The sequence below is a fragment of the Pteropus vampyrus genome, unplaced genomic scaffold (genome assembly GCF_000151845.1).
Source record: "Pteropus vampyrus isolate Shadow unplaced genomic scaffold, Pvam_2.0 Scaffold25, whole genome shotgun sequence".
In the NCBI taxonomy this organism is placed as follows: Eukaryota; Metazoa; Chordata; class Mammalia; order Chiroptera; family Pteropodidae; genus Pteropus; species Pteropus vampyrus.
Genome location: NW_011888806.1, coordinates 8,308,906 through 8,334,453, shown reverse-complemented (window position 1 = coordinate 8,334,453; position 25,548 = coordinate 8,308,906). Strand labels below are relative to the sequence as shown.

Genomic DNA, 25,548 nt, shown 5'->3' with positions numbered 1-25,548 from the left:
CAGCTTGCTGTCCCTGTCAATAACTTCTGTAACAGTCAGCCCCAAATGGCCAGGACTTGATTAATAACTGACAGCTTCTTCCAACTTAGGACCAATTAGAAAAGGTGAAATATGTACTCCTAGCGAATCATATAGGATGCTAGCTTCTAGTTAGCCCGCCTACAGCTTGCCCATGCCAGCAGCCTGTAGTCAAGGAATACTTGATGCCTTCCCTTTTTTCCACTCTAAAGCATTTTTGCCTTTCTGCCTGTTTTCGAGTCTGTTATAACATGAATGACAGTGGCTGACTCTTTTGCTATAGCTCTGAATCAGTCGCCTTTGCTTTTCTCATTTGCTTGATCTTTATTTCCATACTGGCTATATGTGGTTCCTGTTGTCATTTCATAGATTATCTTCCCATTAGCTGTGTATGAGGGTCCCATTTTTTCACATCTTTACCCATCGTTGATATTCTGACTTTTAAATTTATGCCAGTCTAGTGGGTGAAATGAGAATTCACCCACTAGATATACTCCAGTAGGATGATATACTCTACAGTAAGAGAGTAAAATTCTAACTCTTTTAAATGGTAAACATTAAATAAGTAAATACATTTACAGTTTTTGTCTTAATTTGTATATGATTGATTATTAGTGAGGTGGAGCCATTGTATAAGTCAGTTCTTTCTAAGGGCGGTTAAGGGATTCATAGAAAGGAGTTATGACATTGCCTTTTAAAATATGTGAGTTAATAAATATCAGACAGTTCGGCCTTATTTGTTTCTGAAGAGAGGGTAAGTAGCCTAGTAACATTATCTTAGACTTTTTCTTTTAAGCAAAAAACTTTTTTTCTCAATTAAGTTTTAAGCAGGATCATAAACAAAATGAAAACTGGAGTGCCTCAGGTAAAATAAAATCAGTAGTACGGTTTTACCTACCTGACCTCCCCCCTATTCCCAGATCACCCAAGACTCCTCCTTGGAACCCCAGTAACTTACATGATGCCTTAGGATGCCTCCTGGTATGAGAATTTGATGAAATTCCATTTTCATCACTCTCAAACTCAGTGTAGAAGGGGATCTGGATAAACTCTACAAGACTTTGTGCTAAATATACTCTGTTTCTTTGGTTTTCTGGCAGGCAGGAATTTGTGGATGCTTATGTGAATTACATCTTCCAGATCTCAGTTCACGAATGGTACACAGCTTTCTCCAGCGGCTTCCTAAAGGTGTGTGGTGGCAAAGTGCTTGAGCTCTTCCAGCCTTCAGAACTGAGGGCCATGATGGTGGGGAGCAGCAACTACAACTGGGAGGAACTGGAAGAGGTAAGCATCAAAGGTTCCATCTTTTTCCTCCCAGGAAGCAGCAGCGACCTTCGGGAGGTGTGCCTAGAGTCTGGTCTCCTTCCAAGCATTTTGTGGTTCAGTAGAATCTGGAGGCCTCCTGCATCTCAGTGGTTATTTCTTACTCTTGAATGCAAGCGGTATACAAATGTCCACTATAATAATCTTCTGTAAAATACATTTTTTTTCCTTTTGTCTTTTTTTGGGGCAGACTGCCATCTACAAGGGGGATTATTCAGCCACACATCCCACTGTGAAACTATTTTGGGAAACATTTCATGAATTCCCATTAGAAAAGAAGAAGAAGTTTCTCTGTAAGTATCAATAATTTCAATATGGTATTTTCCACATTTTAGTTTTGGATATGGTATAGGATGATATACTCCATAGATAAAGTTCTAACTCTTTTAAATGGTAAACATCAAATAAGTAAATATATTTATAGTTTTTGTCATAATGATGTCTCAGGCATAGTATAGGTTGTTAATCCATAGTTGTTGCCTAACAGGGCGGACTGCATGAAAGGAAGAAAAGCATCATTTCACTGATTTTCTGTTGCTCTAAAAGTGCTAGTTAGTTTATATATGTGATTTCTTTAAGTATAACGTTGATGAAATCTTTAGATTAGCCTCCTTTAGCTCTCTAGACTTTGACAATATTACAGTCTACTGCTGATATAACTTGAGATATATATAACTTGATTTATAATAGCTTTATTGGGATATAATTTGCAAACCGTACAATTCACCCATTTAAAGTGTACAATTCTGTGGGTTTTAGTATATTTACAGGGTTGTGAAACTATCAGTCAATTTTAGAACGTGTTGTTCATCACCTCCAGAAGAAGCCCCATACCCATCAGCAATCATTCCCTGTTTCCTCCTACCTCTGACCTCCTCATCAATCTGCTTTCTGTCTCCATGGATTTGCCTGTCCTGGACAGTTCATATAAATAGAATGATACAATATATGGTCCTTTGTGACTAACTGGCTAACATTTGAGAATAATAATACATTCGAAAAGGAGAATGAAATTTAGTCAACATGAACAAATTCAGCCTTTTAAAAATAATTGTGTCAGTGTATAATCAGAGTCAGGAATTACCTAGTGAATAGTATAAAATGTTTATCCATTTTAAAAGAAAAAATAAGATTTGAAAGGCGGTCTCTTTTGCTTTATAAGAATAAGCACATATTAATGTAAGATTCACCCCCATATTCTACTATTCACATGGAGGAAATAGAGATCTTAAAAAGAGCCCCACTTCTCCTGTTTTCTAGGCTCTTGAGAAGCAACGGCATGAGAGTTGAATGACAGGTTAAGGTTTGCCAGTGGAGTTTGTAGGGGTGTGACAAGAAGAGCTGTTGGTCCTAGGGACTTCCTTAAAAGAAGACATTTTCCTGTTCAGGGACCATGAGATTTATAGAGATTTTTATTAACTCCACAGATTTTGGCAAGAATATTTATATGTCACAGCCTCAGGTAATGGCAGGTTATTTGAAAGTGCTCCTTGACTAATGATTTCATGTAGTATAATATCCAGCAATTCAACCATGAGAAGCTTATCTAGTGTCAGAAAACAGGGAAAGACAGCTGGGTCCGTCTCTCTCTCTCTTTTTGCAAAGCCACAGTGTATGTCACAAGAGTGAAATGTCTAATGATGTCAGTGTCAGCTCTTCTGGTTTAAGAAACATGGAGAGACAGGGAAAGGAAAGGAAACAGATCATAATGGAAATTCACTAGCCAACGTGGTACAAGCACCGGACACTTAAGATATGAGAAGGCCTTGAGGTCACATCGTCTTCTTCCTGGTTTCCCGCTGAGGTCAGCTCCTTTTCTCCTATGTCAGTAATTCCTTCCCCCTTTGATTTTGTGAAGGCTTATAAGAGTTGTGAGGGCATACATTTGAGGGCATTTTGAGCATTTATTATTTGTGTCACTGTATAATCTGGGTCCAGAATTATCCTGTGAATAGTATAGAATTCTTATTAATATAAGAGATTTTGAAAGGCAGTCTCTTTAACTTTATAAGAATGAGCATATATTAATGCTATACATATTAGCACATGAAAGTGATTGTACTTCTCACAGGAGCCACAGGGTGTCGTGCCTTCCTCTCTGTTCCTGGGAGGACTGCTGAGAGCAGCTCCCCGTGTGCATAGCTGGTAATGCCAATTCCTTCTCTCCCTAGTGTTCCTGACAGGCAGTGATCGGATTCCCATCTATGGCATGGCGAGCCTGCAAATTGTCATCCAGTCCACAGCCAGTGGAGAGGAGTACTTGCCTGTGGCCCACACTTGCTACAACCTCCTCGATCTCCCCAAGTACAGCAGCAAAGAGATCCTGAGTGCACGGCTGACCCAGGCCCTTGACAACTATGAGGGGTTTAGTTTGGCCTGAGGCTCCCCAGCTTGCCCTTCCTTCCTCAGTGTCCACATTGAGGCCTATACAGAAAATCATGGGGAGTGAGCTCTATTTTTTTATTGTATAAGTAGGTTGGGACTTTTGAATCCTCAATCTGGTTGATGTGTTCCTGGGGTTGTAAGCAGTAGGCAACCTTCTAGAAAAATCAGTTTGGGGAGGGGAGGGTGGTGAAAACTTGGCTCTCTTATGGGAGGTGTTTTTCTCTTTAAACCAAATTACTGAGTGTTCCTTGCACTTGTGAGTATGTTTCACTCTGCTGGATAGAATGGCAGTGGATTTTTAAATTCTCATTTCCCAAATATCCCTCTAAGCTCTGATCTTTCCTCACAGTGCTTCCTTATCCTTCTCTTAACTCCTCATTCCTCCGCAATAATGGTTTTGACTGATCTGTCCTTTCATACCCGCACATGCAGAACGTTTCCTCTCTCTGCAGCCTGGGAAATGCCGCTGGCTTCTTGCAGCCCTACTCTAAGGACTAAGGAGGAGAGGACTACTTCAGAAATTCCCAATTCCAACCAGCTGAATCCGGGTCCATTACTTTGGCTGAACTCTTGAGAAATTATGGGAGCCTTTACGAACATATTTTGTTTAAAAAAAAAAGTTATTGAGGGATTAGCAATCTCCTCATGGCTCTGCCTGTTTCTGGACCTCCTTAAAGATGTGCAGAGCAGCTTAGCGTGGCAGCTGAGCCTAATTTTGTTTGTTGCTCAGCCAAGTCCCTTGGACAATAAGGTGAGGTGATAGGCTCCAACCTCTTCCCTTCCCTCGCTTTTGGAGCAAGTTGCGTTAATTTTTTTAAAGAGTATTCAAGAAAAGTAGAAATAAATTCTTGTCTTGTCCTCTACCACTTTCTCTTTCCTCTTTCTCCTCCCTTTCTCCCTTCTTCTTTACTTTTCTCTGTCACTTCATCCCACTCTTTGTTACCTGACTTAATGCTCCCTCCCTCTCCTTCTAGGGGATGCATGAAATCTATTTTTTTTAAATTTCTATTTAAATTGCAGAATTTCTACTCAGATTTTTTTCCTCTTCCTAATTGCTAAGACTTAAGGACATTCTTTATTATGGAACTTTTGTTTATTGCATTTGAAATGTTTGTTTACAATGGGATTTCAGGGGGGATTGTGTTTAAAGAAAATATATATATATATCTCAAAAATAATGACATGCTCAACCTTCATCATGGGATGATAAAATTCTACATGATCAAAGAATCCATGTCAATCTAATTTTAAATTCCTAGTAACTAGAGAAAAGACTTATTTATATAAAATGAAATATTTATGAACCGTGATATAGCATCCAATCTCAATGAAGGACTGTAGATTTTTGCTTTTTGTTTTTAAAACTTATTCCAATTGCTATATTGGTAGTTTTCCAGTCTTTATAATACAAGATTTAAAAAAAAAGATATACAGTTATATGAATTGTTTATTTTCTATGTATGTGCATATAGTTCAATATTACGCAATAAATTTGGTGTTTTAACTTAAAACTATTTCTTAGCGTACTTGCAGAATGGGTAGCTTATTTTCAGTAGAAGAATTAAGTCACCTACCCAGGTAACCTAATAGAAGGTCAAACTTGGTTCCAGCCATAAGAATGTGGAACTAAGTGCTGGGGAAAGGGAGAGGAAAGCAGGAGGCAGGGTGCGGGAGCAGAGGGCGGGAAAGATGAATGGGAGGCTGTGAAGGTGGGGATGGATCAAAAGGCATTCCCGTGGAGGGGGCAGCCTGAGCAAAGGTTCGAACATGGCGTATCTAGAGGACAGTGAGGAACAATTTGATGGAGCATCAGAGGAAATAAAATAGTAAATAAGACTGAGGAAGCAGGCTCAGCACTGGAACTTTAGTCGATAGCCAAGTAAGATTTGTGAAGATGTTCGGAACCTTGGGGTAGGAGACGGAGGCAGTGATCTGACTTGAGCATGGTTTTAAGAAGGTGCGGATGGAGGTACATTTGGAAGAACTGGAGTGGAAAGGGCAGAGCAGAAAGACAGCAACTGAGCAGTGAGGGTGGCGGCCATGGAAATAGTGTGTGAACAGGTAAAATGGCAGAAGTGGAGGCGATGGGAGCCTTCAAGGAAAGGAGAAATTAAAGGTGAATCAGAGACTTGTTAATCTAATGATTGATGCTCATTAGTCCATTTACACACCAAAACTGTGTGAAATGCAGCAAAAAAGGATTTTCAATAGATGTTAAAAGCAATTGTAATGTATTGTTTTTACCAGATTTAAAAGATGGCTTAATGGTGGTACTGAGAACAGTAGCTTCCCATTAATAAGTTCCACTCAATAAACATTTAATAGCATTTATGTAAGTGCTAAGTTTGAGGGACATAAAAAGCGTATCTAATTTTGAATGGAACTAGCCATGTCATTTTGAATTTCTGGACCTTGGAATCCTCATCCATGAAACAAGGGGATTGGACCAGATAATTTCTAAGGTCCCTTTGAGCTCTAAAATCCCATCACAAGAACCATGCTACCCAATAAATACTTCTAAATATTTGTTGCATGAATGAACTTCTGTGCTGCTTCTAAAACACTATAATTTTCCTGGGATATTTATCTCTTCCTTTCATCTATTGCTTTAGAAAAAACTCTTCAGATAGGCATTTCTGGATTTACCTACCTACTTACCCTCCCTCCCCTTTGGAAGTTTGTCATCTACCATTCTAATGAAATGATTTGGCAACTTTTGGTAGGTGAGGTTCACTAAAAGTGTAACTAGGCGATTTAGCAAATTCTGACAGCTCCATCTACTCCACATGAAAGCCTTTTCATGACTTAATGGTTCTCTTAATAATAGTGGAGAGCAAGGGTTGGCAAACTGTAGCCCATGAGTTTTGTTTTTTTTAAGGGTTGAAATTTTTAAAAGGATATGCGACAATGATTGGCCTATAAATAGCTCTCTCTTTACAGAAAAAGGTTTGCCAACCCCTGTGAGACCAGACTTGCAGGAATCACAATAACAGAGTGGGTAGCCTCCCTGAGATCTTAGTTTGACACTGAACCAGAGAGAACAAGTGTCTGGGCCTTTCTCCCACAGGGGTAGGAAAATTAAGCTTTTCCTAACAGAAAGGAATACCAAGGTTTTGACTGTAATATTACCCCGTATTGTGTGCTGTGTGCCAGACCCTGTGCCAAACATTTGCTATGCACTGTGACCCTGTGCCAAACATATGCTATGCACTGTCCAGTTTAATTGCCACCACTTCCCTCTTGGCTTTACCACTTACTGTGTGGCCTTGGGCAGGTTTCTTAACCAGTCTGTACATCATTTTCTGTTTAAAATGGGAATAGAAATAATGCTTACCTCATAAAATTGTTATGAGTTATTTCATGGGAAGCACACAGAACAATGCCTAGCTCGTAAGAAGCTCTCAGGAACTATAATTACCACAATTATCCTGATTTTTCACATGAAGAAATGAATGTTTAGAGAAAATAACTTGCTCACTGTCAGAAAGTGGTGGGACTTGGGCAGCTAGAGATGAGGCTGCTTAGTAGCCCAAGAAAAAGGGATGTAGCAGGTAACTTCCTTGATCATACATCTGCAAAGACGTTGCAATGTAGGATATCATAGCCACAAGATCAACAGTTAGACAGCTATCCATGAACAGAAACGGCTCTGGAGTCCATGTTGGCACCAAGCCAGCATTGCTTAGTGCCAAGAGGGAACTCCCAGCTAGAATGAGGTCTTCTCATTGGGAAAGGAGTGGGGTGAGCAACCAGTTTCCCCAGCCTTTTCGGGCATCCTACGAAGGTGCCACTTAAGTTTCATTCTACCCAGTGACTGGCAAAGCTGAGATATATATGGCTAAGAACTAGAAAGAAAAGCAGGGCCTACCAGAAGCAGGCACATAGCGGCTACAATCACAGCTCCCAGTGACCTCCTCTGCCGACATCCAACAGCTTTTGCCACTGAAAAAACCAACAGGCAGTCCAGCTGCTGTGGACTCCGCAGATTTCACCAGCTTTCACCCCACAGATATTTGTTTTCGCTGACATTAACCACCTGAGTCCCGACTTCCTCTCTTCTCACCCCACCCCCTGCTGGCTCTCACTAGATCCCAGGAACTGCACCAGCAGCCAGCCCAGGCCTCTGCAGCTGTGCTAGTGCAAGGCACCAGCCTAAACTCCCATGGCTGACCCCCACCACCATGCGGGTGCTTGGGGCTAGCCCCTCAGCTGCGCACTTGCAGCCTGACACCTATCACTGGCCTCTATTGCTGTGCACATACCCAGAGGGAGACTGTGTAGCCACGGGAGAGCATGTCAACATCCAGGGCCCCACAGTTGCTTGTGGGTCTAGATCAGGTCCTGTCTTCAGTCACTGTGCTTACCTGCAGCTAGTCCTTCTTGCTGTGCACCTGCCTACACCCCTGGTCCAAACCTGGTTACCAGTCTCCACTGCCATGTGCCTGTGCCCAGACCAGCTGCTATGGTAGTGCACACTGACAGCCAGAGCCCTCGCAGTTGCCAGGGTGCCTACAGTTGGCCCCAGCCTTTGCTGCCAGCACTGGTGTCTACCACTATGTGTGACTACAACTCACCCCTGCCACTATATAAGCACCTTTAGCTGGCCCCTTCAACTTAGTGTGTGTATACCATTGGGTCTGATCACCACTGCTGCCTCTCCTACTCCCTATTTGTGGGACCTGGAGGTGCCACTGAGGACCCTGATGACCATTGCAGCCTCTGAGGATTCTCCAAAGCACTCGTCAAGGACCACACAGCTGATGTGGACTCCTGAGCCAAAGAGACATCATGTCCCTGCCCCCCGGACCCATTGCCACCACATGTCCCTGCAATTGGCACCCTTCACCACTAGACCCAGCACACTACAGCATAATTGTTGTGTGCCCCCACGCATAGGTGAAAATCTTCACTTACCAAAGGCAGTTCATAAAGTCTGGAAGAGCTGACTCCTTCAAATGCACAGACACCTACACAAGAGTACAGAAATCATGAAGAATCAGGGAAACACGTCTCCACCAAGGGAATAAAGTAAACCTCCAATACCCGGCCCTGCAAAACTGGAGATCCAGAAATTGCCTGACAAATAATTCAAAGTAACTTCTATAGATGCTCAGAGAACTACAAGAGAACACAAAAAATTCAATGCCTGGAAAATAAAACAAGAACAAAATGAGACATACGAGAAAGAAATACAAAACATAAAAAAGATACAGATTCGAGGAATATAACTGAAGAATTTGATATAGATCTTCAACATCAGACTTGCACAAAGATAATAATCAGTGAGCTTAAAGATAGATTAATTAAAATCTAATCAGAGGAGTAAAAAGAAAAAGGAATGAAAAGGAATGAATACCTATAGGACTTATGGGATACCATTAAGAGAAATAATGTACACATAATTGGAGTCACAGAGAAGAGAGGAGAAAGGGATAGAAAGCTATTTAAAGAAATTATGGCTGAAAACCTGGGAGAGATTTGGACATTCAAGTTTAAGAAAATAATAAGTCGCTCCAAAACTTCAATCTAAAGTGATTTTCTCCAAAACATAATGAAATTGTCTAAAATTAAAAACAATTTTAAAGCAGCAAAAGAAAACATGTTCTCATACAAGGCCCCGCCCGCCATAAGGCTATCAGCGTATTTCCCAGCAGAGATCTTGCAGGCCAGGATAGGAGAGAATGGGGTGATATATTCAAAGTAATGAAAGGAAAAAACCTTTCAACTAAGAATACCTTACCTAGCAAAGTTGTCCTTCAGAAATGAAGGTGAGATAGACTACCTAATAAAGGCTTCGAGAGTTCATCACCACCAGACATGGATTACAAGAAATGATGACAGGAGTTCTTTAAGCTGAAATAAAAGGACATTAATTAGTAACATGACAATAAACAACACATCAGTTAAATATATAATCAGATTCACTATACTCTAATACTATAATATGGGAATGTGTTAACCACTTCACTCTAATGTAAAGGTTAAAGGACAGAAGTGTAAAAAATAGCTATAGCTATAATAATTTGTTAACGGATACATAATATATGTAAATTTTTACATCAAAAACATAAAAAGGAAGAATAAAAGGGTAGAATTTTTGTATGCAAAGTTGAATTGTTTTCAGTATCAAATAGACATATCTATAAAATGTTTTATGTGAGCCTCATGGTAGCCACAAAACAAAAATCTATAGTAGAGTCTCAAAAGATAAAGGGAAGGGAATCAAAACATACCGCTACGAAAACCATTAGTTCACAAAGGAAGGCAGCAAAAGAGGAAGAAAGAAACAAAGGTACCGCAAAATAGTAAGATGGCACTATCGATAATTAAATGTAAATGGATTGAATTCTCAAATAAAAGACAGAGTAGCTGGATTTTTTTTTTTTTCTTTTAAAGACCCAACTATATATTGACTACAGGAGACTAACTTCAGCTTTAAGAACACACATAGGCTCAAAGAGAAGGGATGGAAAAAGATACTCATGCCAAGTGGAAACCAAGAGAGCAGGAGTAACTATTAGACAAATACACTTTAGGCCAAAATGGTAACAAGAGACAAGGTCGTTATTACAGTGACAGATGGGTCAATTTGTCAAGAAGATATAACAATTGTAAATAAACATACACCTAATCTCGAAGCACCTAAATATATTAAGAAAATTCTAAGATCTGAAGGGAGAAACATAACAATATAATAATAGTAGGGGGCTTAAATATACCACTTTAAACAATGCATAGATCATCCAGAAAAAATCAACAAAAACATTGGACTTGAACCCTATTTGAGATCAAACAAATTAAACAGATAAATACAACAGCAGAATATACATTCTTCAAATGTGCACAGACATTCTCCAAAATAGATCATATAATAGGTCACAAGTCTTAGTAAATTTTAGAAAACTGAAATGCCAAATATCTTTTCCAACCACAATGGTATGAAACTAGAAATCGATAACAGGAAGTTGAAAAATTCACAAATATGTGGAAATTAACATACTTCTGAACAAACAATGGGCCACATAAGAAATCAATAAGGAAATGTAGTACCCCCTCATCCTTTATTTGTGGGGGATATGTTCCAAGACCACCAGCACACACCTGCAACTGCTAAGAGTATCAAACCCTAAGATACACTGTTTTTTCCTACACGTACATTCACTTTATGGCTTCTCTGGCATATCTGAATTGTCAGCATGACTACTCTTGTGCTTTGGGGCCATTATTAAGTAGAAAGTTTGCTTGAACACAAGCAACTGTAATGCCTCAAAAGTGGATCTGATAATTAAGACAGCTACTGAGTGAGTAATAGGCAGGTGATATATACAGTGTGGATATACAGGTTGATTCACATCCTGGGAGGGATGGAGCCAAGACAGCATGAGATTTAATCATGCTACTCAGAATGGTGCACAATTTAAAAGTTATGAATTGTATTTTATAAATTAAAAAATTAAAAGTTATGAATTGTTTATTTCTAGAATTTTCCATTTAATATTTTTGGACCACAGTTGACCACAAATAACTGAAACCATGGAAAGTGAAACCATGGAAAGCAAAACTGTGAATAAGGCAGGGATTTCTTGAGTTAAAAAAACAAAACAAAAAATAAAAACAAACACAGCATACCAAAACCTATGGGAAACAGCATAAAATGTTTTAAGAGAAGTTTATAGCAATAACTACATTAAGAAAAAAGATCTCAGGCAATCTAACTACACTTCTAGGAACTAGAAAAGAAGAACAAACAAGTCCAAAGTTAGCGAAAGGAGGGAGTAACGGTGAACAGAGAAGAAATAAATAAAAGTCCAGAAACACTACATAAAAGATTTACAAAATTAAGAGCTGGTTTTTGAAACAAAATTGACAAAACTTTAACTAAACTAAGAAAAAAAGAGAAGATTCAAATAAATAATAAATGGAAGAAGAGACATTATGACATATTGAATAAATACAGAGGATTTTTAAGAGACTATTACAAACAATTATTTGCTGACAAATGGGACAATCTAATTTCTAGTTTCTAATTAGAAAAAACTGATAAATTATTAGAAACATACAGCCTAACAAGACTGAATCATGAAGAAATAGAAAATAACAAGGAGGGAGATTGAATCAGTAGTCAGAAATCTCCCAATAAGAACAGCCCAAGAGCAGATGATTTTGTGGTCAATTCTACCAAATGTTTAAAGGAGAATTAATGACAATCTTTCTCAAACTAGCAAAAAAAATATGAAAGAGGAGAGAACACCCCCAAACTCCTTTTACAAGGCCAGCATTACCCTCATATCAAAGCCAGATAAGGACACTACAAGGAAAAAAAACTACAGATGAATATCCCTGATGAATATAGATGCAAAAATCCTTAATAAGTTACTAGGAAACCAAATTCAACAGGATATTAAAATGATCATACATCATGATCAATTTATATTTATCCCTGGGATGAAAGGATGATTCAATATACACAAATCAATGTGATACACCACACTAATAGAATGAATAAAAATCATATGGTCATCTCAACAGATGTAGAATAAACATTTGACAAAATACAACATACTTTCATGATAAAAACTCTCAGAAAATTGGGAACAGAACATACCTCAACATAATAAAGGCCATATCTGATAAGCCCACAGTTAACATCATACTTAACAGTGAAATGTTGAAAGCTTTTTCTCTAAGATCAGGAACAGGAACAGAGTGCCCACTTTCATCCCACCAATTCAGCATAGTACTGGAAGTTCTAGCCAGAGCAGTCAATCAATCAATCAATCAATCAATAATAAATAAATAAATGGCATCTAAATCATGAAGTAAACTTGTCTTTGCAGATGATATTATCTTATATATATAAAGAAAGTCCTAATGACTCCACCAAAAGTTAAAACTAATCAGCAATTTCAGTAAAGTTAAAGGATACAAAATTATCATATAGAAATTATTTGTGTTTCTATACAATGAAATATCTAAAAAAGAAATAAAACAATACCATTCATAATAGCATTGAAAACAATAAAACTCTTAGGAATAAATTTAACCAAGGAGGTCAAAGATCTATACATTGAAACTTCAAGACTTTGATGAAAAAAAACCCAAAAAACTGAAGAAGACATAAATAAATGGAAAGATATCTTTGTGGATCAAAAGCATTAATATTGTTAAAATGTCCATACTATCAAAGCCATCTATAGATTCAGTGCAAACCCTATCAAAATTCTAATGGTGTTATTCACAGAAATAGAAAAAAACAATCCTAAAGTTTGTATGGAACCACAAAAGCCCCTGAATAGCCAAAGTAGTCCTGAGAATAAATTGGAGGCATCACACTTCCTGTTTCAAGCTATAGTACAAAGCTATGGTAATTAACAGTATGGTACTGACATAAAAATAGACACATATACCAATGGATTAGAATCAAGAGTCCAGAAATAAATTTGCACTTATGGTCAACTAATATTTCACAGGGAGCCAAGAATACTTAGTGAGGAAAAAGTAGTCTCTTTAATACATGCAGCTGGTAAAACTGGATAACCACATGTAGAAGAATAAAATTGGACCTCTATCGTAAACCACTCATGAAAATTAACTTGAAATAGATTAAAGACTTAAATCCTGAGAATGCCCAAGCACAAAAGGTCAGGAGACCCATTTTTAACAAAAAGCCTTTGGCAATGGCAAACTGACCCTGCTGGGACCAAGAGCCAGTACCTAGTTGGCACTTGCTGTTGACACTTGCCCTCAAGAGCTTTGGCCTCTTAAACATAAGACCTGAGACTATAAAACTCCTAGAAGAAAACAGTGGGAAAGCTCCCTGACACATTGGCCTTGGCAATGATTTTTCTGGATATGATACCAAAAGCTCTAGCAACAAAAGCAAAAATAAGTGGGACTATATCAAACTAAAAAGCTTCTGTACAACAAAACAATCAACAAAAAGGCAACATATGGAATGAGAGAAAATATTTATAAATCATATATATATATATATATAATAAGAGGTTAGTATACAAAATATATAAACCAAAAAAACAATCTGATTAAAAATGGACAGAGGAAATAGACATTCTTTATATAAGATACACAACCAACAAGTCCTTGATGTCACTAATCATCAGGAAAATGCAAGTTAAAACCACAAGGAGATATCATCTCACACCTGTTAGAATGGCTATCAAAAAGAAAAGAAGTGTTAAGGTAAGGATGTAAAGAAAAGGAAACTCTTGTGCACTGTTGGTGGGAATGTAAATTGGTACAGCACTATGGAAAACATCAAGGTTCCTCAAAAAATTAAAAATAGAACTACTATATGATCCAGCAATTCCATTTCTGGGTATTCAGCCAAAGGAAATGAAAAACAAAACAAAACAAAATGATATTGCAGAGATATTGGCACTCCCATGTTCACTGCAACATTATTCACAGTAGCCAAGATATGGCAACACCCTAAGTGCCTGTCAATGGATGAATGGCTAAAGATGTGTGTGTGTGTGTGTGTGTGTGTCTGTAATGGAATATTATTCAGCCATGAGAAAGAGGGAAATCCTGCCATTTGTGACAACGTGATGAACCCTGACAGTATTATGCTAAGTGAAATGTCAGAGAGAGAAAAATAAACACCGTATGATCTCATTTATATATGGAGTCCAAAAAGTCAAATGCAAAGAGAGTGGAATGGTGGTTACTGGTGGCCAGGGAGTAGGGAAAAGTGGGAGATGCTGGTCAGAGAGTGTATATAAACTTCCATTTATGAGTAAATTATGGGGAGCTAATGAATATGGTAATTATAGTTAATTATACTATATTATATACTTGAAAGTTGCTTATAGAGATCTTGAATGTTCTAACTATAAAGAAATGATAATTATGTGCATGATGGAGGTGTTAGCTATGGTGGTAAATGTTTTCAATATATAGGTATCAAATCAACAATGTTATTTATCAATCACATCTCAATAAAACTTACACAATGTTATATATCAATCACATCTCAATAAAACTGGAAAAAATAGTCAAATCATAATTAACTAGATGATAGAGGTGAAGATGGAATAAAGGGAGGGCATGTGACAGAATACCAAAATAGGTTTGAGATAAAACCTAATGAATATTTTGTGTTAGCATCAGGCATAGAAGAATAAAGTAAATAAAATATAAGCTAATCTTAAGAATTTTATCATTTCCTCTTAAAAAGAAATGTAAGCTTGTTGTCTCTAATTGTCTTTGGCTCTTAGAAATAGAACCAATCAGATTTTAAACCAGTTAAGTTTCTAAAATATCTAAGAACATGATACACATGTTGCCTTTGATAACCTTAACCTGTTGGTAGCCTAGGTTGCTTGAGTTATGAGTCTTCCGGTTCGTGAACATCTTCATTTATAAGAGGTGCCTTTGTGAAACACTGATAGGAGTCACTGGTGGCTCCACCTCCAGCCTCATCTCAGGGAACAGGATCTCCTAAAGCTGGGGATAAGCTTGTCATAAGAGAGTAAGCCCTCCTGTCTTCAGAAAAGAAGATTCTCCTGTAGATTAGATCAAAGGAGTTCTCCACTTGTACATGACATTGAAGCTACACCAAGCCTTTCTAATTCAGGTTTTTGGTGAAGAGCAGAGCCTTGTGAATGGTGTGGCAGTGGTCTCTGACTACAAGTTTCTGCTTTGGGATGCTAACCCAGACTGGCTCAAACAGGTAGGGGTCATGTGCCCACAGTGGGGCATGGGTTTGGATTTCCATCTGGAATGTCTTTCACTGGTGCAGTGAGAGACCAGGATACACAACAGTATTCAGGTACTGGGGGAGATGTCCACCCCACTGTGGGAAGACTCATTGGAATAACAGCCTCTCCCTCGGATTAGCTAATCCAGGCTTTGGTGCCATACTCCCTTCCAAAATAATGGAGTGTGTACTCCTGAGTCATGTGTAGGTGCAGAGAAAATTAGTGAAGATGTCAACTTTTAAGAGTGCTGGACGCTTGGCTGGGTGCACAATTGCATGGTCTTCTGATCTTTTAAAAGCTGATTTTGATTTTCCTGTGCCTGATCCCAGAGGAGTTAGATCCAACCTATGGTAATTATTGATTCGGATCCCATTGGTGTTGAGCCTCCTGAGAAATATAAATAAGAATTAAAACACACACACATAACTCAGATGGAGGCAAACATTAAACCAGATTAGTCTTTCATGGTCACCTTTTCTTTAGGATTCAGAGAAAAAGAAAGCCCAAGAGAAACTTGGGAAATAACCCCATTCCCCACAGTGTAATAAGAGGCCAGAGCTCTTGAGGGCAAATGTCAACAGCAAGTGCCAACTAGGTACTAGCTCTTGGTCCCAGCAGGGCCAGTTTGCCATTGCCAAAGGCTTCTTGTTAAAAATGGGTCTCCTGACCTTTGGTGCTTGGGCATTCTCAGGAGCTCAGATGTTTCTTTAGCGGGCTCAAGGACTCTCAAGTTCAAGTCACTGGCAGACTGTTTAGAGAGGAGACCTGGAGTTTCCGAATTTCAGAGGTAATGTGGGGGAAGCGCAGGGCCTCCTTATTCAATGAGACTGCAAAATCGTTTGAACCCCAGGCTTGCCCTGGTGCTTGTCTAAGCAGTGGCACCTTCAGTTTGCCCCCCTGTGGCTGATGAGTGGAAGAGGACACCAGCTACTCTTCCAGTCGGCTTTGCCCACAGGCTGATGAAATTTAGTATGCTAATTAGGAGCTTGCCAAAATCGGAGCAACTCTCCTCCCTAGGGTAAACTTTGTTTTTAGTTGTTTAAAAATACACCCTGAGACAGAAATTTCAGGACACCAAGTGACCTAGAAATCAGTTTAAATGTTATTCTTTCCTTCTCTCCCCAGAACCCAGGCATTCCCATACTGATTTCAGCTGCAGCTCAGTTAATTTTTTTTTTTTTTTTACATGTCTGAGCAGATTTGGATCTCCCAAAAAATTTTGAGGAGTAGACTTAGACGAGTTTGCCCTGCTGTTTGAGAGAAGGAATTTAGCAAGCATAGATCTAAGACAGCTACACACAGGTTTTGATACAATTTACTTGAGAATATTAGTAGTCAATTTTAGTTTCCCCCTGAGAGAATGGGTCAGTGTTCTCATAAAATTTTGCTTGCCTTGTTAGCACTAATTTCTGTGTAAAGTGCTGGAGGTGTGTTCTGCTTCTGACTTATAACAACAAGAAATGGGAGTGTGATTGCGGGGGCAAATACGATTCCTTTTTTGCAGCCGTTCATAATGTCGTTAGACTTTGGCATAGAAAGACTGTGTCTCAATGCTGATAATAATAACCCACCACTATCATTTATTGATTGTGTGCTTACTTTATGTTCATTCAAGTAAATTCATAATAACCCCATAAGGTAGGTGCTATGATTGTTTCCATTTTTCAGATAAAGAAATGGAGACTTAGGGAGGGTAAGTAATACACCCAGATGGCAGAGCTCAGCCATCTGTCTGCAGTCTGGGCCTTAAGCAGCCAGTAGCATCTAGCCTTTATTGGTGTTGTCAGATGTGCTGGTCTCTGCTAACTCAGGATCTTGAATTGACTAGAGCTGCTCATTTCCACAAATACCCAGGATTCAGTCTCCACTCCCGACTTAAAGCAAGGCCCTTGGACTAACGGCATGGCAACACCTGGAAGCTTGTCAGAAATGTGGAATGTCAGACCCCCACCCCCAGGGCTACTATACTACAAGCCCCCTTAGACATTCACGTGCATATTAAATTTGAGAAGCACTGCTGTCTGCTACCAGAGAGGTGTATATACTTCACGTCCTTCCTCTCTTCCCCTTTGTCGAATCTTGTCTAGTAGTTTTCAGTTCTTTGAAAAGAACAGTTACAAAAAAATCACAGTCTCGAAAATATCTTACACCAAGGAGTACTCCAAGTTGTGCATGACAAGGATTTCTGGGCATCTTTGAATTTTGAGAAATAGGAAAAATTCAAACATCTAAAAGATTTTGAGTTTCAGAATTCACAGTAACATATAATTGATACACTCATAGGCCCAACTAAGACACAGAGGTCTGAGTGGTCTCAGAGTCTCAGTTTAAGTAAGTTTCACATTGGGCCGTACTCCTTTGCATTTCCCAGGGCAGATGCCCCACAGCAGGAGAAGCCACCCTGTGGTAGAAGCCTCTTTGCTGGAAAGGAAGAGTGAGAACCAAGCTGTCAACAACTCTAGTTCCTGCCAAACCCATTTCTCTGCCTGCCAGCCAGGATTCTAAAAATGCATTTGGGAATTTTGACTTTTGGCTTTTACTGAATATAAAATTCTACTGTGTATATATAGCCTTGATAAGCTGACCTGGCTTAGGGATAACTGATATATTTTGTCTTACCGGGTTCAGAAGCCATTTCTAGAAGAGGTAATGATAAGGCCATGCAGAGGACCCCATCCAGAAACTCCCATTCAAGTAGTCACGGTACTGCAAACTGTTACAGGATTAGGAGCAAAAACATTCGCTGGGGGAGTGGAGGGTTTCCGAGGACCAGTGGGCTTTGAAACAGGCTGTAGAACCTGGTGGACCTGGGAGAGCATCACTTTCTGGTCCTCAAAGGGGCAACGTCAAATACAATTTATGAAAATGGAGCATCATCAAATGTGGTCACTGCTGCCTAAATTTTATTATTTGAGACCCAGTGTTTCAAAAGTTACTCAGTTTTGGCAGAATGGACTTAAACTGTGCCATTGTTAGCAGTACTGCATCTTTGCACTCCAAAGTCTGACATCTCAGTTTGAATCCTGGTTTCAGCTAGGACAAGTTCCTTACTTCAAGCCTTATTTTTTAAAATTCCAGGTCTAATATATTTTTAACACTTCTTTAATCACATAGAGCACATGTAACATGTGCAGTATAAAAGACACCGGTAGGCCTGCCCATCACGGAGGTGCTGTCTCAGCGGTAGGGTGAGGAGGCTGATGTCGGAGCACCTGGCCCGTGACAGGCGAGGGAAAGGATGAGGTGCTCACTTCACACAAAATGTGCCTTTTCTCCTGAGTCACAGTTTCTGGTGGCTTTATTAGCTTTAGAGTAGCAAATGGCTAATGTATTCACTCGTGATGGCAAAACAGACTGTGGAAATGTACTTACACATTTTTTTTTTTTTTTTTTGCTTACTGCCTTTGTTTCTGCAACCCCTCAGCCCCTTCCACAAATTCTTCTAAAGGCAGCTGAGCAGAGAGCACAAGCCTATTTTTCACCTATGACCATGAGCATGCCTAGCTTGTACCCGGTTTTGCCTTTCCTTCTGGTGCCCTCCCTGAGACAAAACGCCAAAAACATAATCCTCGTGAGGCTTCTGAGGAGCTCAGGGGAGCAGCTTGATTCCCTATTCAAGGGAAGGGTCAGACGCCAAAGGTGGACCCCATTAGTAATACGTTCCTGATACTGTCAAAAATTTTGGAACATTCATGGTTCAAAATATTTTATTTAAGTTTATACAAAATACAGTCATGTACAAAAATGTACATACCATTTTTCATTCTGTTTACATTTTTAAAAAGGGTGACTGTAGTTTTAAATACTTTCTGCTTGCATGTCATGTAAACATTGTTCTGGGCCCATTTTATTTACTAAAATTGTTTCCACTCTTGAAGATTTTCACGACTGAAGAGGTGCTTTAAGATGGAGAATTAGGTCTGCCAAAATTATTTCTGGAGCCACACACACGACCATGATTGGCCAGATTCCAGGCACAATAAGATTCTCTAGAGACATAACTGCGGCTTCACAGCAATACGAAGTTGTAGGTGTACAGAGTTCATTTTACATACACATCTGTATAAATCTGTAAGCGATCTCAGCCCATCTACATACATCTGTTATGAAGGACAGTGGTGGAAGAACGCAGATGCCCACAGTGGCACAGTCTCTACTTGGGAAACTGGCCAGTGCCACACAACTGACATAGAGATCACTCATGTTTGGAGCTTGCCATGTTGGCCACCCTATGAAGAAGGCCCAGTATGTATGATTTGAATATATAAAAATTTGAAAATATTGTTAGCCAGTCTTTTGACAAAATACTCTTCTGTACATTTTGAGGGTCGAGTAGAAAAAAAAATAAGGGAATAAATAGAAAGTACATTCTGGATTCTGCTAAACACATGGGCTTCGGAAGAAACACTACTTCCTTCAGTTTTTTCCCTCCCTGTGGATTAACCGAGCGGATACTAAAACGGAACGTGAAGAAGTGTTGACCTTGGTGCAGAAACCACCTCTCCCTACGGGAAAAAATCCAGGAAGCTGTGTGTCAGGAAGACCACTCTTGAAAGAAAAATGGAATTAGACTACAACTAGCTTTTCACAAAGCAGTTAATAGTTTATGGCATTCAATTATTAATATATTGTCCAAAGTAGTAAGGTGTTACTCTTCAGAAAAAAAGGCATCTTTATTATCAGATTAAGAATCACTAAAAAATTTAATCGACAAACTTTAAAATTTGATTTTCCTTGTAAATCTGTGTTCAGTTCTAGATACTGAGTCCAATTCTGTCCACTGAGAACTAGGCAGCCCCAGAAAGAACCGAATTAATTGGCACCACAGTAGCCCCTTGATTCTGACAATAAACTTAAATATGCAACTTATGAGAAATTCCAAGCTCGGCTGTATTAATGAATGCTCAGACCTCAGGGGCTCCAAGACTGCTGGCCTCAGGACATCTCAGTGTTATATTTCTGACACAAGCACGGCCCTGAGGCATTTGTCCTGGGCTAGAAATGCCATACCGGAGCAGACACACCCTGCTCTTTTGCCACCATGCAAGCATTGCATCAGAATGAGACAAAGCAAAAATTATACTGATGTAACAAAGAGAGACACAGCTGATCCCTGCCTTGGCAATAATAATCTTGACTTCAAACTGGCAACTGAAGGGAAGAAATCTAATTTGATTTGGTCTTTCATGGAAATTTTCCTTGAATTTGAGATCATGAGATTATGCGGGCTTTCTTCTAATAGCATAAGACAAACTACCGCTGTCTCAAATCTCTGAAGTAGGCCCTTAAACCTAAACCTTGCACATACATGACCAGAAAGTGAAATCCAAACTAAATGATTCAATGATGAAACACATACTTAATATAGTAATGATACCATATTTAATATAAACATCTATTTCAGTGTTTACTCCAGACTAAACACAAAAGCAAATGCTTGTGAAAATTACAAACCTCTTCTATCTCTAATTCTTACAACCATACAATCAAGTTTATTCATGCTTTATCTTTACTTATCACTGTTATTAAATAACCCTTGACATTTATTTTGTTGGCATGTGCTAATAAACACGCACACATTCCCAAGAGAGCAAAGAAAAAAACCCAGTCCAGAGTATTCTGTGTGAAGCCAATTAAGAGGCTGCCTCCAGGGCCTTGAGACCCTGGGCTGCAGAAATGGTTGCTGTGGAAACAAATTCACAGCACTTCTGGCAGAGTCAGAACCTACTGACTAACGTGTCTTCAGATAGAATCTGGTGTAAATAGGGTTTCCTCATCCTTATTCTGGGTGCCATTCTACAAAAGTATACAAATTAGGAATTACAAAGGAAAACACAACATTCCATACACAATTTATTTTACTAGAATTTGGTGTTTTTTTTTATTCAATCATACAAATCTGGGGATTCCTGAATAAATCTTTTACTTAATTTATCTTTGGCAAAAACAATAGATTCAAAACATTTAGTAGCTTCTCATTTACATAGCTTGTTCTCTTTTTAAATTCTGTAGTATATTAGTATTTTCAAAACAATACTCTTAAACAGGTGTACTTTAAAAGTTAGCTGGTAATGATTTGATTTATATTATAGCTTATTTAAGAGAATAATTACTTTACAAAGGACAGACTAGACATGTATTTCTTTTAAAAATACAATTTTTGGTCATGTGAATGATTCATGTTCAGATTTTCAAAAATAGAAAACATCCTAAAGTGCATCATTTTATTTATAACTCCTTGAAATTATAGCAATCTGCAATGTAAACAGTAAAGAATACCAAACTATATTTTCATATACATTTAAATTTGCAGGATTAGGTACCATCTTTAAGTGTGTGGATTAAACCAGGGCACACTGCTCATACTTCTATATGAATGTTTTTCAGAGCAAACTAAAGGCGTTCTTTTTCGCCCACTCGACTTAAACAATTTTCAGCCGACAGAGCTGCCACCTCACTTCAGCAATGGAAAAATGCTGCTATAAATCCAATCTGATCAGTTTCTCAAAAACCCATTTTTTTTTTTAAACTGACAACTGGTCAGTAGAGTTTTATGTTCTTTTTCTTTGTTTTCTTAAACAAAATAAATTGTACCCTTTAAGAAGGAAAAACAGAGGAGGTCATCCTGTTGTCCTGTTCAACCTGCAATATTATCTTCACAAGGCAGAACTGCTGAAACACCTTGTCTGGTGGCTGGTGTGCAGACACCCTGCTAGACCTCAGATAGCACAAAGGCGAACCTGGGATGGGCAGGCAGAACCAGAACCCACTTTCCCCAGGGCAGACATAGAAGGTTAAAAAGTAACAACGAATCACAAAGTGACATGAGCACACTGAAGAGATGAATGATTTGGTGTCTTAAATTCCTTGGTCCATCTGAAATGTCTAACATAGACAGTTTTGTGACAGTCTTTGAAGAAATTATAATCATAATTGGACACACACCATTACTTGTTCTCTTTATACATCATCTTGAAAATAATGTGATTTAGATTCTGCTTTAGGCTGAGCTCTAAAGGCTACATTTAATGTTCGGTGAGGGGATTTCAAGTGCAGGTTTACTTTTTTAAAAAAATTAAACTCTGGTAAGTACTCAAGTGGCTGAGAACACAGGTGCTCTCTCTCTTTCTCATGATCCTCTATACTTCAGCTAAGAATTAAGCAAGACCCTTTATGTTTGGCTAGTGCCAAAACGAAACCGAGCCCCAAACAGGCTGCCGTAGCATGCTGGCCTCGCTTAGTGTCTGATGTGTAAGTCTGAGACTGATTAAGTGCCGTCAGTGCTCAGGAAAGAATTCTTCAGGCTCTTCACCCTGTTACCTGATTTAAAATCAGCATTCATATAGCTCCTGCCATATTCCCCCTGTCCTCTGCAGATGATCCAGTCCTACAGGGATCAAAATTCTTTGTCAGCTGAGGAAGTCCTGAAGAAACACACCGTCAAATAGATGTTTGCACTCCCATTCAGGGCAGATGCAGCTTCCATCTACCTGAGAGCTGAAGGGGAAACAGTTCACACAAGTGGGGAAGGTGCAGCTCTGTGGAAAGGTCACAGAAATGGCCATGGCAGCAAATAGGGCTCCAATGCACATTCCTTCACTGGGTCCAAAAAGAACAGGGACTGGCACAGCAAGTTTGTTCTACAGAGTGAAGACCTGAGCTAGTTTTTATCACAGTTAGACAGAGAATGGTCTCCTGTTTCTCAGTTATCCAGGGAAGAACAGTGTATATTCTCCGTAGAGGAGTGTGTCTCAATGTAGTGATTCATCACTGTTACTGTTAATAAAGCTTCCACTACAGTGTCTGTGCGTGTGTCTGCACCTGTGTGCAGGCGTGCAGGAATTCTGACTTTCCCTTACAAATTCCTAAGTCAGGGCAAGTTGCTTTCTTCCGTTTAGGTGGTTTCTAAGGCAGGCAATGGAAACTAGAGCTGATCCGAATGGCCTGGAGGAAGATGGGCTACATGCTTTGCAGGTCCAGCTCTGAAGCTGCCTTCCAGTTTCTGCAGAGCTGCTGTATACCAGGGGAGGCAGATGGCCAATTCACTGTGCATCGCCAACCCCCTTTGCTTGGGCCGGGGCTTCTTCCTTACATGGACTTGGAATCGGTGTCTCTCTTGCTGATAAGCACCTCCAAGAGCCTTAGTTTCGCCTTTATGTGCTTATATTCATTGTATTCTTCAGCCATAGGAGTGCGGTCTTCCTTCTGGACATTTCTAATGGAAACAAAGGGAAAGGGGCTGAGGACTCTATGCTGTCTCTCCTAGATGATACTGCTCAGCAGGTAAATTATCAGCATGGAAACTTTGCGGTTTATCAACCTGTAGAATCAGTGTTGCCAAACATCACTTGGTGTCAAGACTGGAGGTAGGTTTAGACAAGCAGAGAAGGACAGCTTCCTTCAGAAGGCAGCATGAGACTGAGTTTTCATGGTTAATCTAGCATCTTGTAGAATGGTATGAAGGACTAAGAAATGTAGAAATGTTCCTCTCTCTGATGCTGGTATATATGAATTCACGTCAAGAGTCTCCATACATTGAAATCCTTTATACTTAATGCTTTCTTACTTTTATTTATTTCATCTAATGAACCACTAAATTTCTACTTAGCAATTGGCATACCTATAATTTATAGGTTTTTCAAAAATATAGTCAATATACCTAATTATTATAAAATTAGTCTTGGAATTCAGCAATTGAATCATAAGCCTTTACTGTTTATTGAGTAATTTTATATGCATCCTTTTTACATACACTAGTGTTAACTGCAAGATTACAGGTGAAGCGCTGTGCAAAGCGGATCTGTCTCCATGATCTAATACAACCCTCCTTTATCAAGGAGAACTTGATAAAATGGTGCTATAGTATCCACATCCCACACACGCCGAAAGCAGGATGGGAAGCCGGGCTCACTGCAGAGCGACTGCGCTCAGCCGTCGCGGGGTGCAGTCCTGCTTCTCTTTGCACTTTGGCATGCGCATGCCAAGCATTCAAACACCAGGCTTCCTTTTCTTATTAAAGAACAGACATGGGACTTATTTTGTTCAATGAACTAAAAATAAAGTTATTTTTTCATGCCCTGCCTTGCTCAAGGAAAGGACTCTAGCTGGCTTCTGAGGGCAGTGAAGGGAGCAGGGCAGGGAGGACCAGAGCCTCGGCCGTACTCCCTGTGGGGCTTCGCCCTCCTCAGAGATGAAATGGGGGAACCAGGATTTATGATATGAAGTCACTCAGAGTTTTAAACTTGTAAGATGATTATTAATTCCCATCAATTATACTCTCTGAATTCTTGTGAAGTTTACATAATTATATATATAGTTCTTCATGTATAAGATATCTGTATATAATGTGACAATAATTATATGAGAAGAAAGATAAACAGACAAACCACAACTATGCCTAGAAAGAAGACTGGAATGAAACCCATCAAAACATTAATCCTGGTTTACCTTTGGGTATTATTATTATTATTTGGGGTATTATTTCTTTTATCTGCTTATCTATATTTTTCTAAACATCCTGCAACACATGGAGAAAGAAAAGAGAATATTTAGGTATAAAATTTATAAATCTTGACCACGTCATTACAGGACAGAGTCAAATCAGAGATCTTAAAAATAAATTTATACAATAATTGAAATAAACTGTAATGCAACACATTCTAAATGCCAAAGTTAATTTTTATGGTCCTTTTATTTCCTAATACTTTTGCAAAATATAAAGGGGACTTACAGAGAAACTATATTTACACTATTTAGATAATTTATATTAAAATTAAATCCATTTAAAATGATACAACTTAACTTCAATGTAAGAGATACAAATCTATTCTACCCTTATCTCCTGCTGTGATGTGAGTCAGACATGCTGTGTGCAGCCACTTGCAAACGGAGGAGACTGTTCCTCAGCATAATGTTATATAACGATTCCATTATGCCTTCAAACTTACTGGAGAAAAAAACCCTATCAATCAGGTGGATTTACTGCTTCTTGTATATTTTTCATTCAAAGTTGACAACTATCGTGTTTGCTTTTAAAATGTGCTTTATAACTAGCAAGATCTGGAATCCGCCTTTCCTTATTTCTCTTTCTAGTTTCTTAAGA

The 25,548-nt window shown here is 39.0% G+C and overlaps 2 protein-coding genes and 1 long non-coding RNA gene across 15 annotated transcripts in view; 1 reads left to right on the top strand and 2 right to left on the bottom strand.

Moving 5' to 3' along the window:
• The window catches only part of HERC3 (HECT and RLD domain containing E3 ubiquitin protein ligase 3), a 99,979-nt gene extending 94,742 nt beyond the window's left edge, over positions 1-5,237 (top strand). For all 12 annotated transcript variants that reach the window (XM_023528434.1, XM_023528430.1, XM_011356299.2 and 9 more), the window contains 3 exons: positions 1,119-1,302; positions 1,532-1,634; positions 3,513-5,237. In XM_023528434.1, coding sequence (XP_023384202.1) covers positions 1,119-1,302; positions 1,532-1,634; positions 3,513-3,721 — 496 coding nt within the window. In that variant the 3' untranslated portion in view covers positions 3,722-5,237. The remainder of the gene's footprint in view (positions 1-1,118; positions 1,303-1,531; positions 1,635-3,512) is intronic.
• LOC105289561 lies at positions 1,628-9,582 on the bottom strand. The gene is made up of 3 exons (XR_895669.2): positions 9,467-9,582; positions 8,641-8,693; positions 1,628-3,286 (listed from the first exon to the last, which is right to left on the bottom strand). It is a non-coding gene; the product is annotated as an uncharacterized LOC105289561 (long non-coding RNA).
• A 9,553-nt stretch (positions 9,583-19,135) lies between these two features.
• Positions 19,136-25,548, bottom strand: part of FAM13A (family with sequence similarity 13 member A) — a 247,805-nt gene continuing 241,392 nt past the window's right edge. For both annotated transcript variants that reach the window (XM_011356296.2, XM_023528428.1), the window contains one exon: positions 19,136-23,661. In XM_011356296.2, coding sequence (XP_011354598.1) covers positions 23,535-23,661 — 127 coding nt within the window. In that variant the 3' untranslated portion in view covers positions 19,136-23,534. The remainder of the gene's footprint in view (positions 23,662-25,548) is intronic.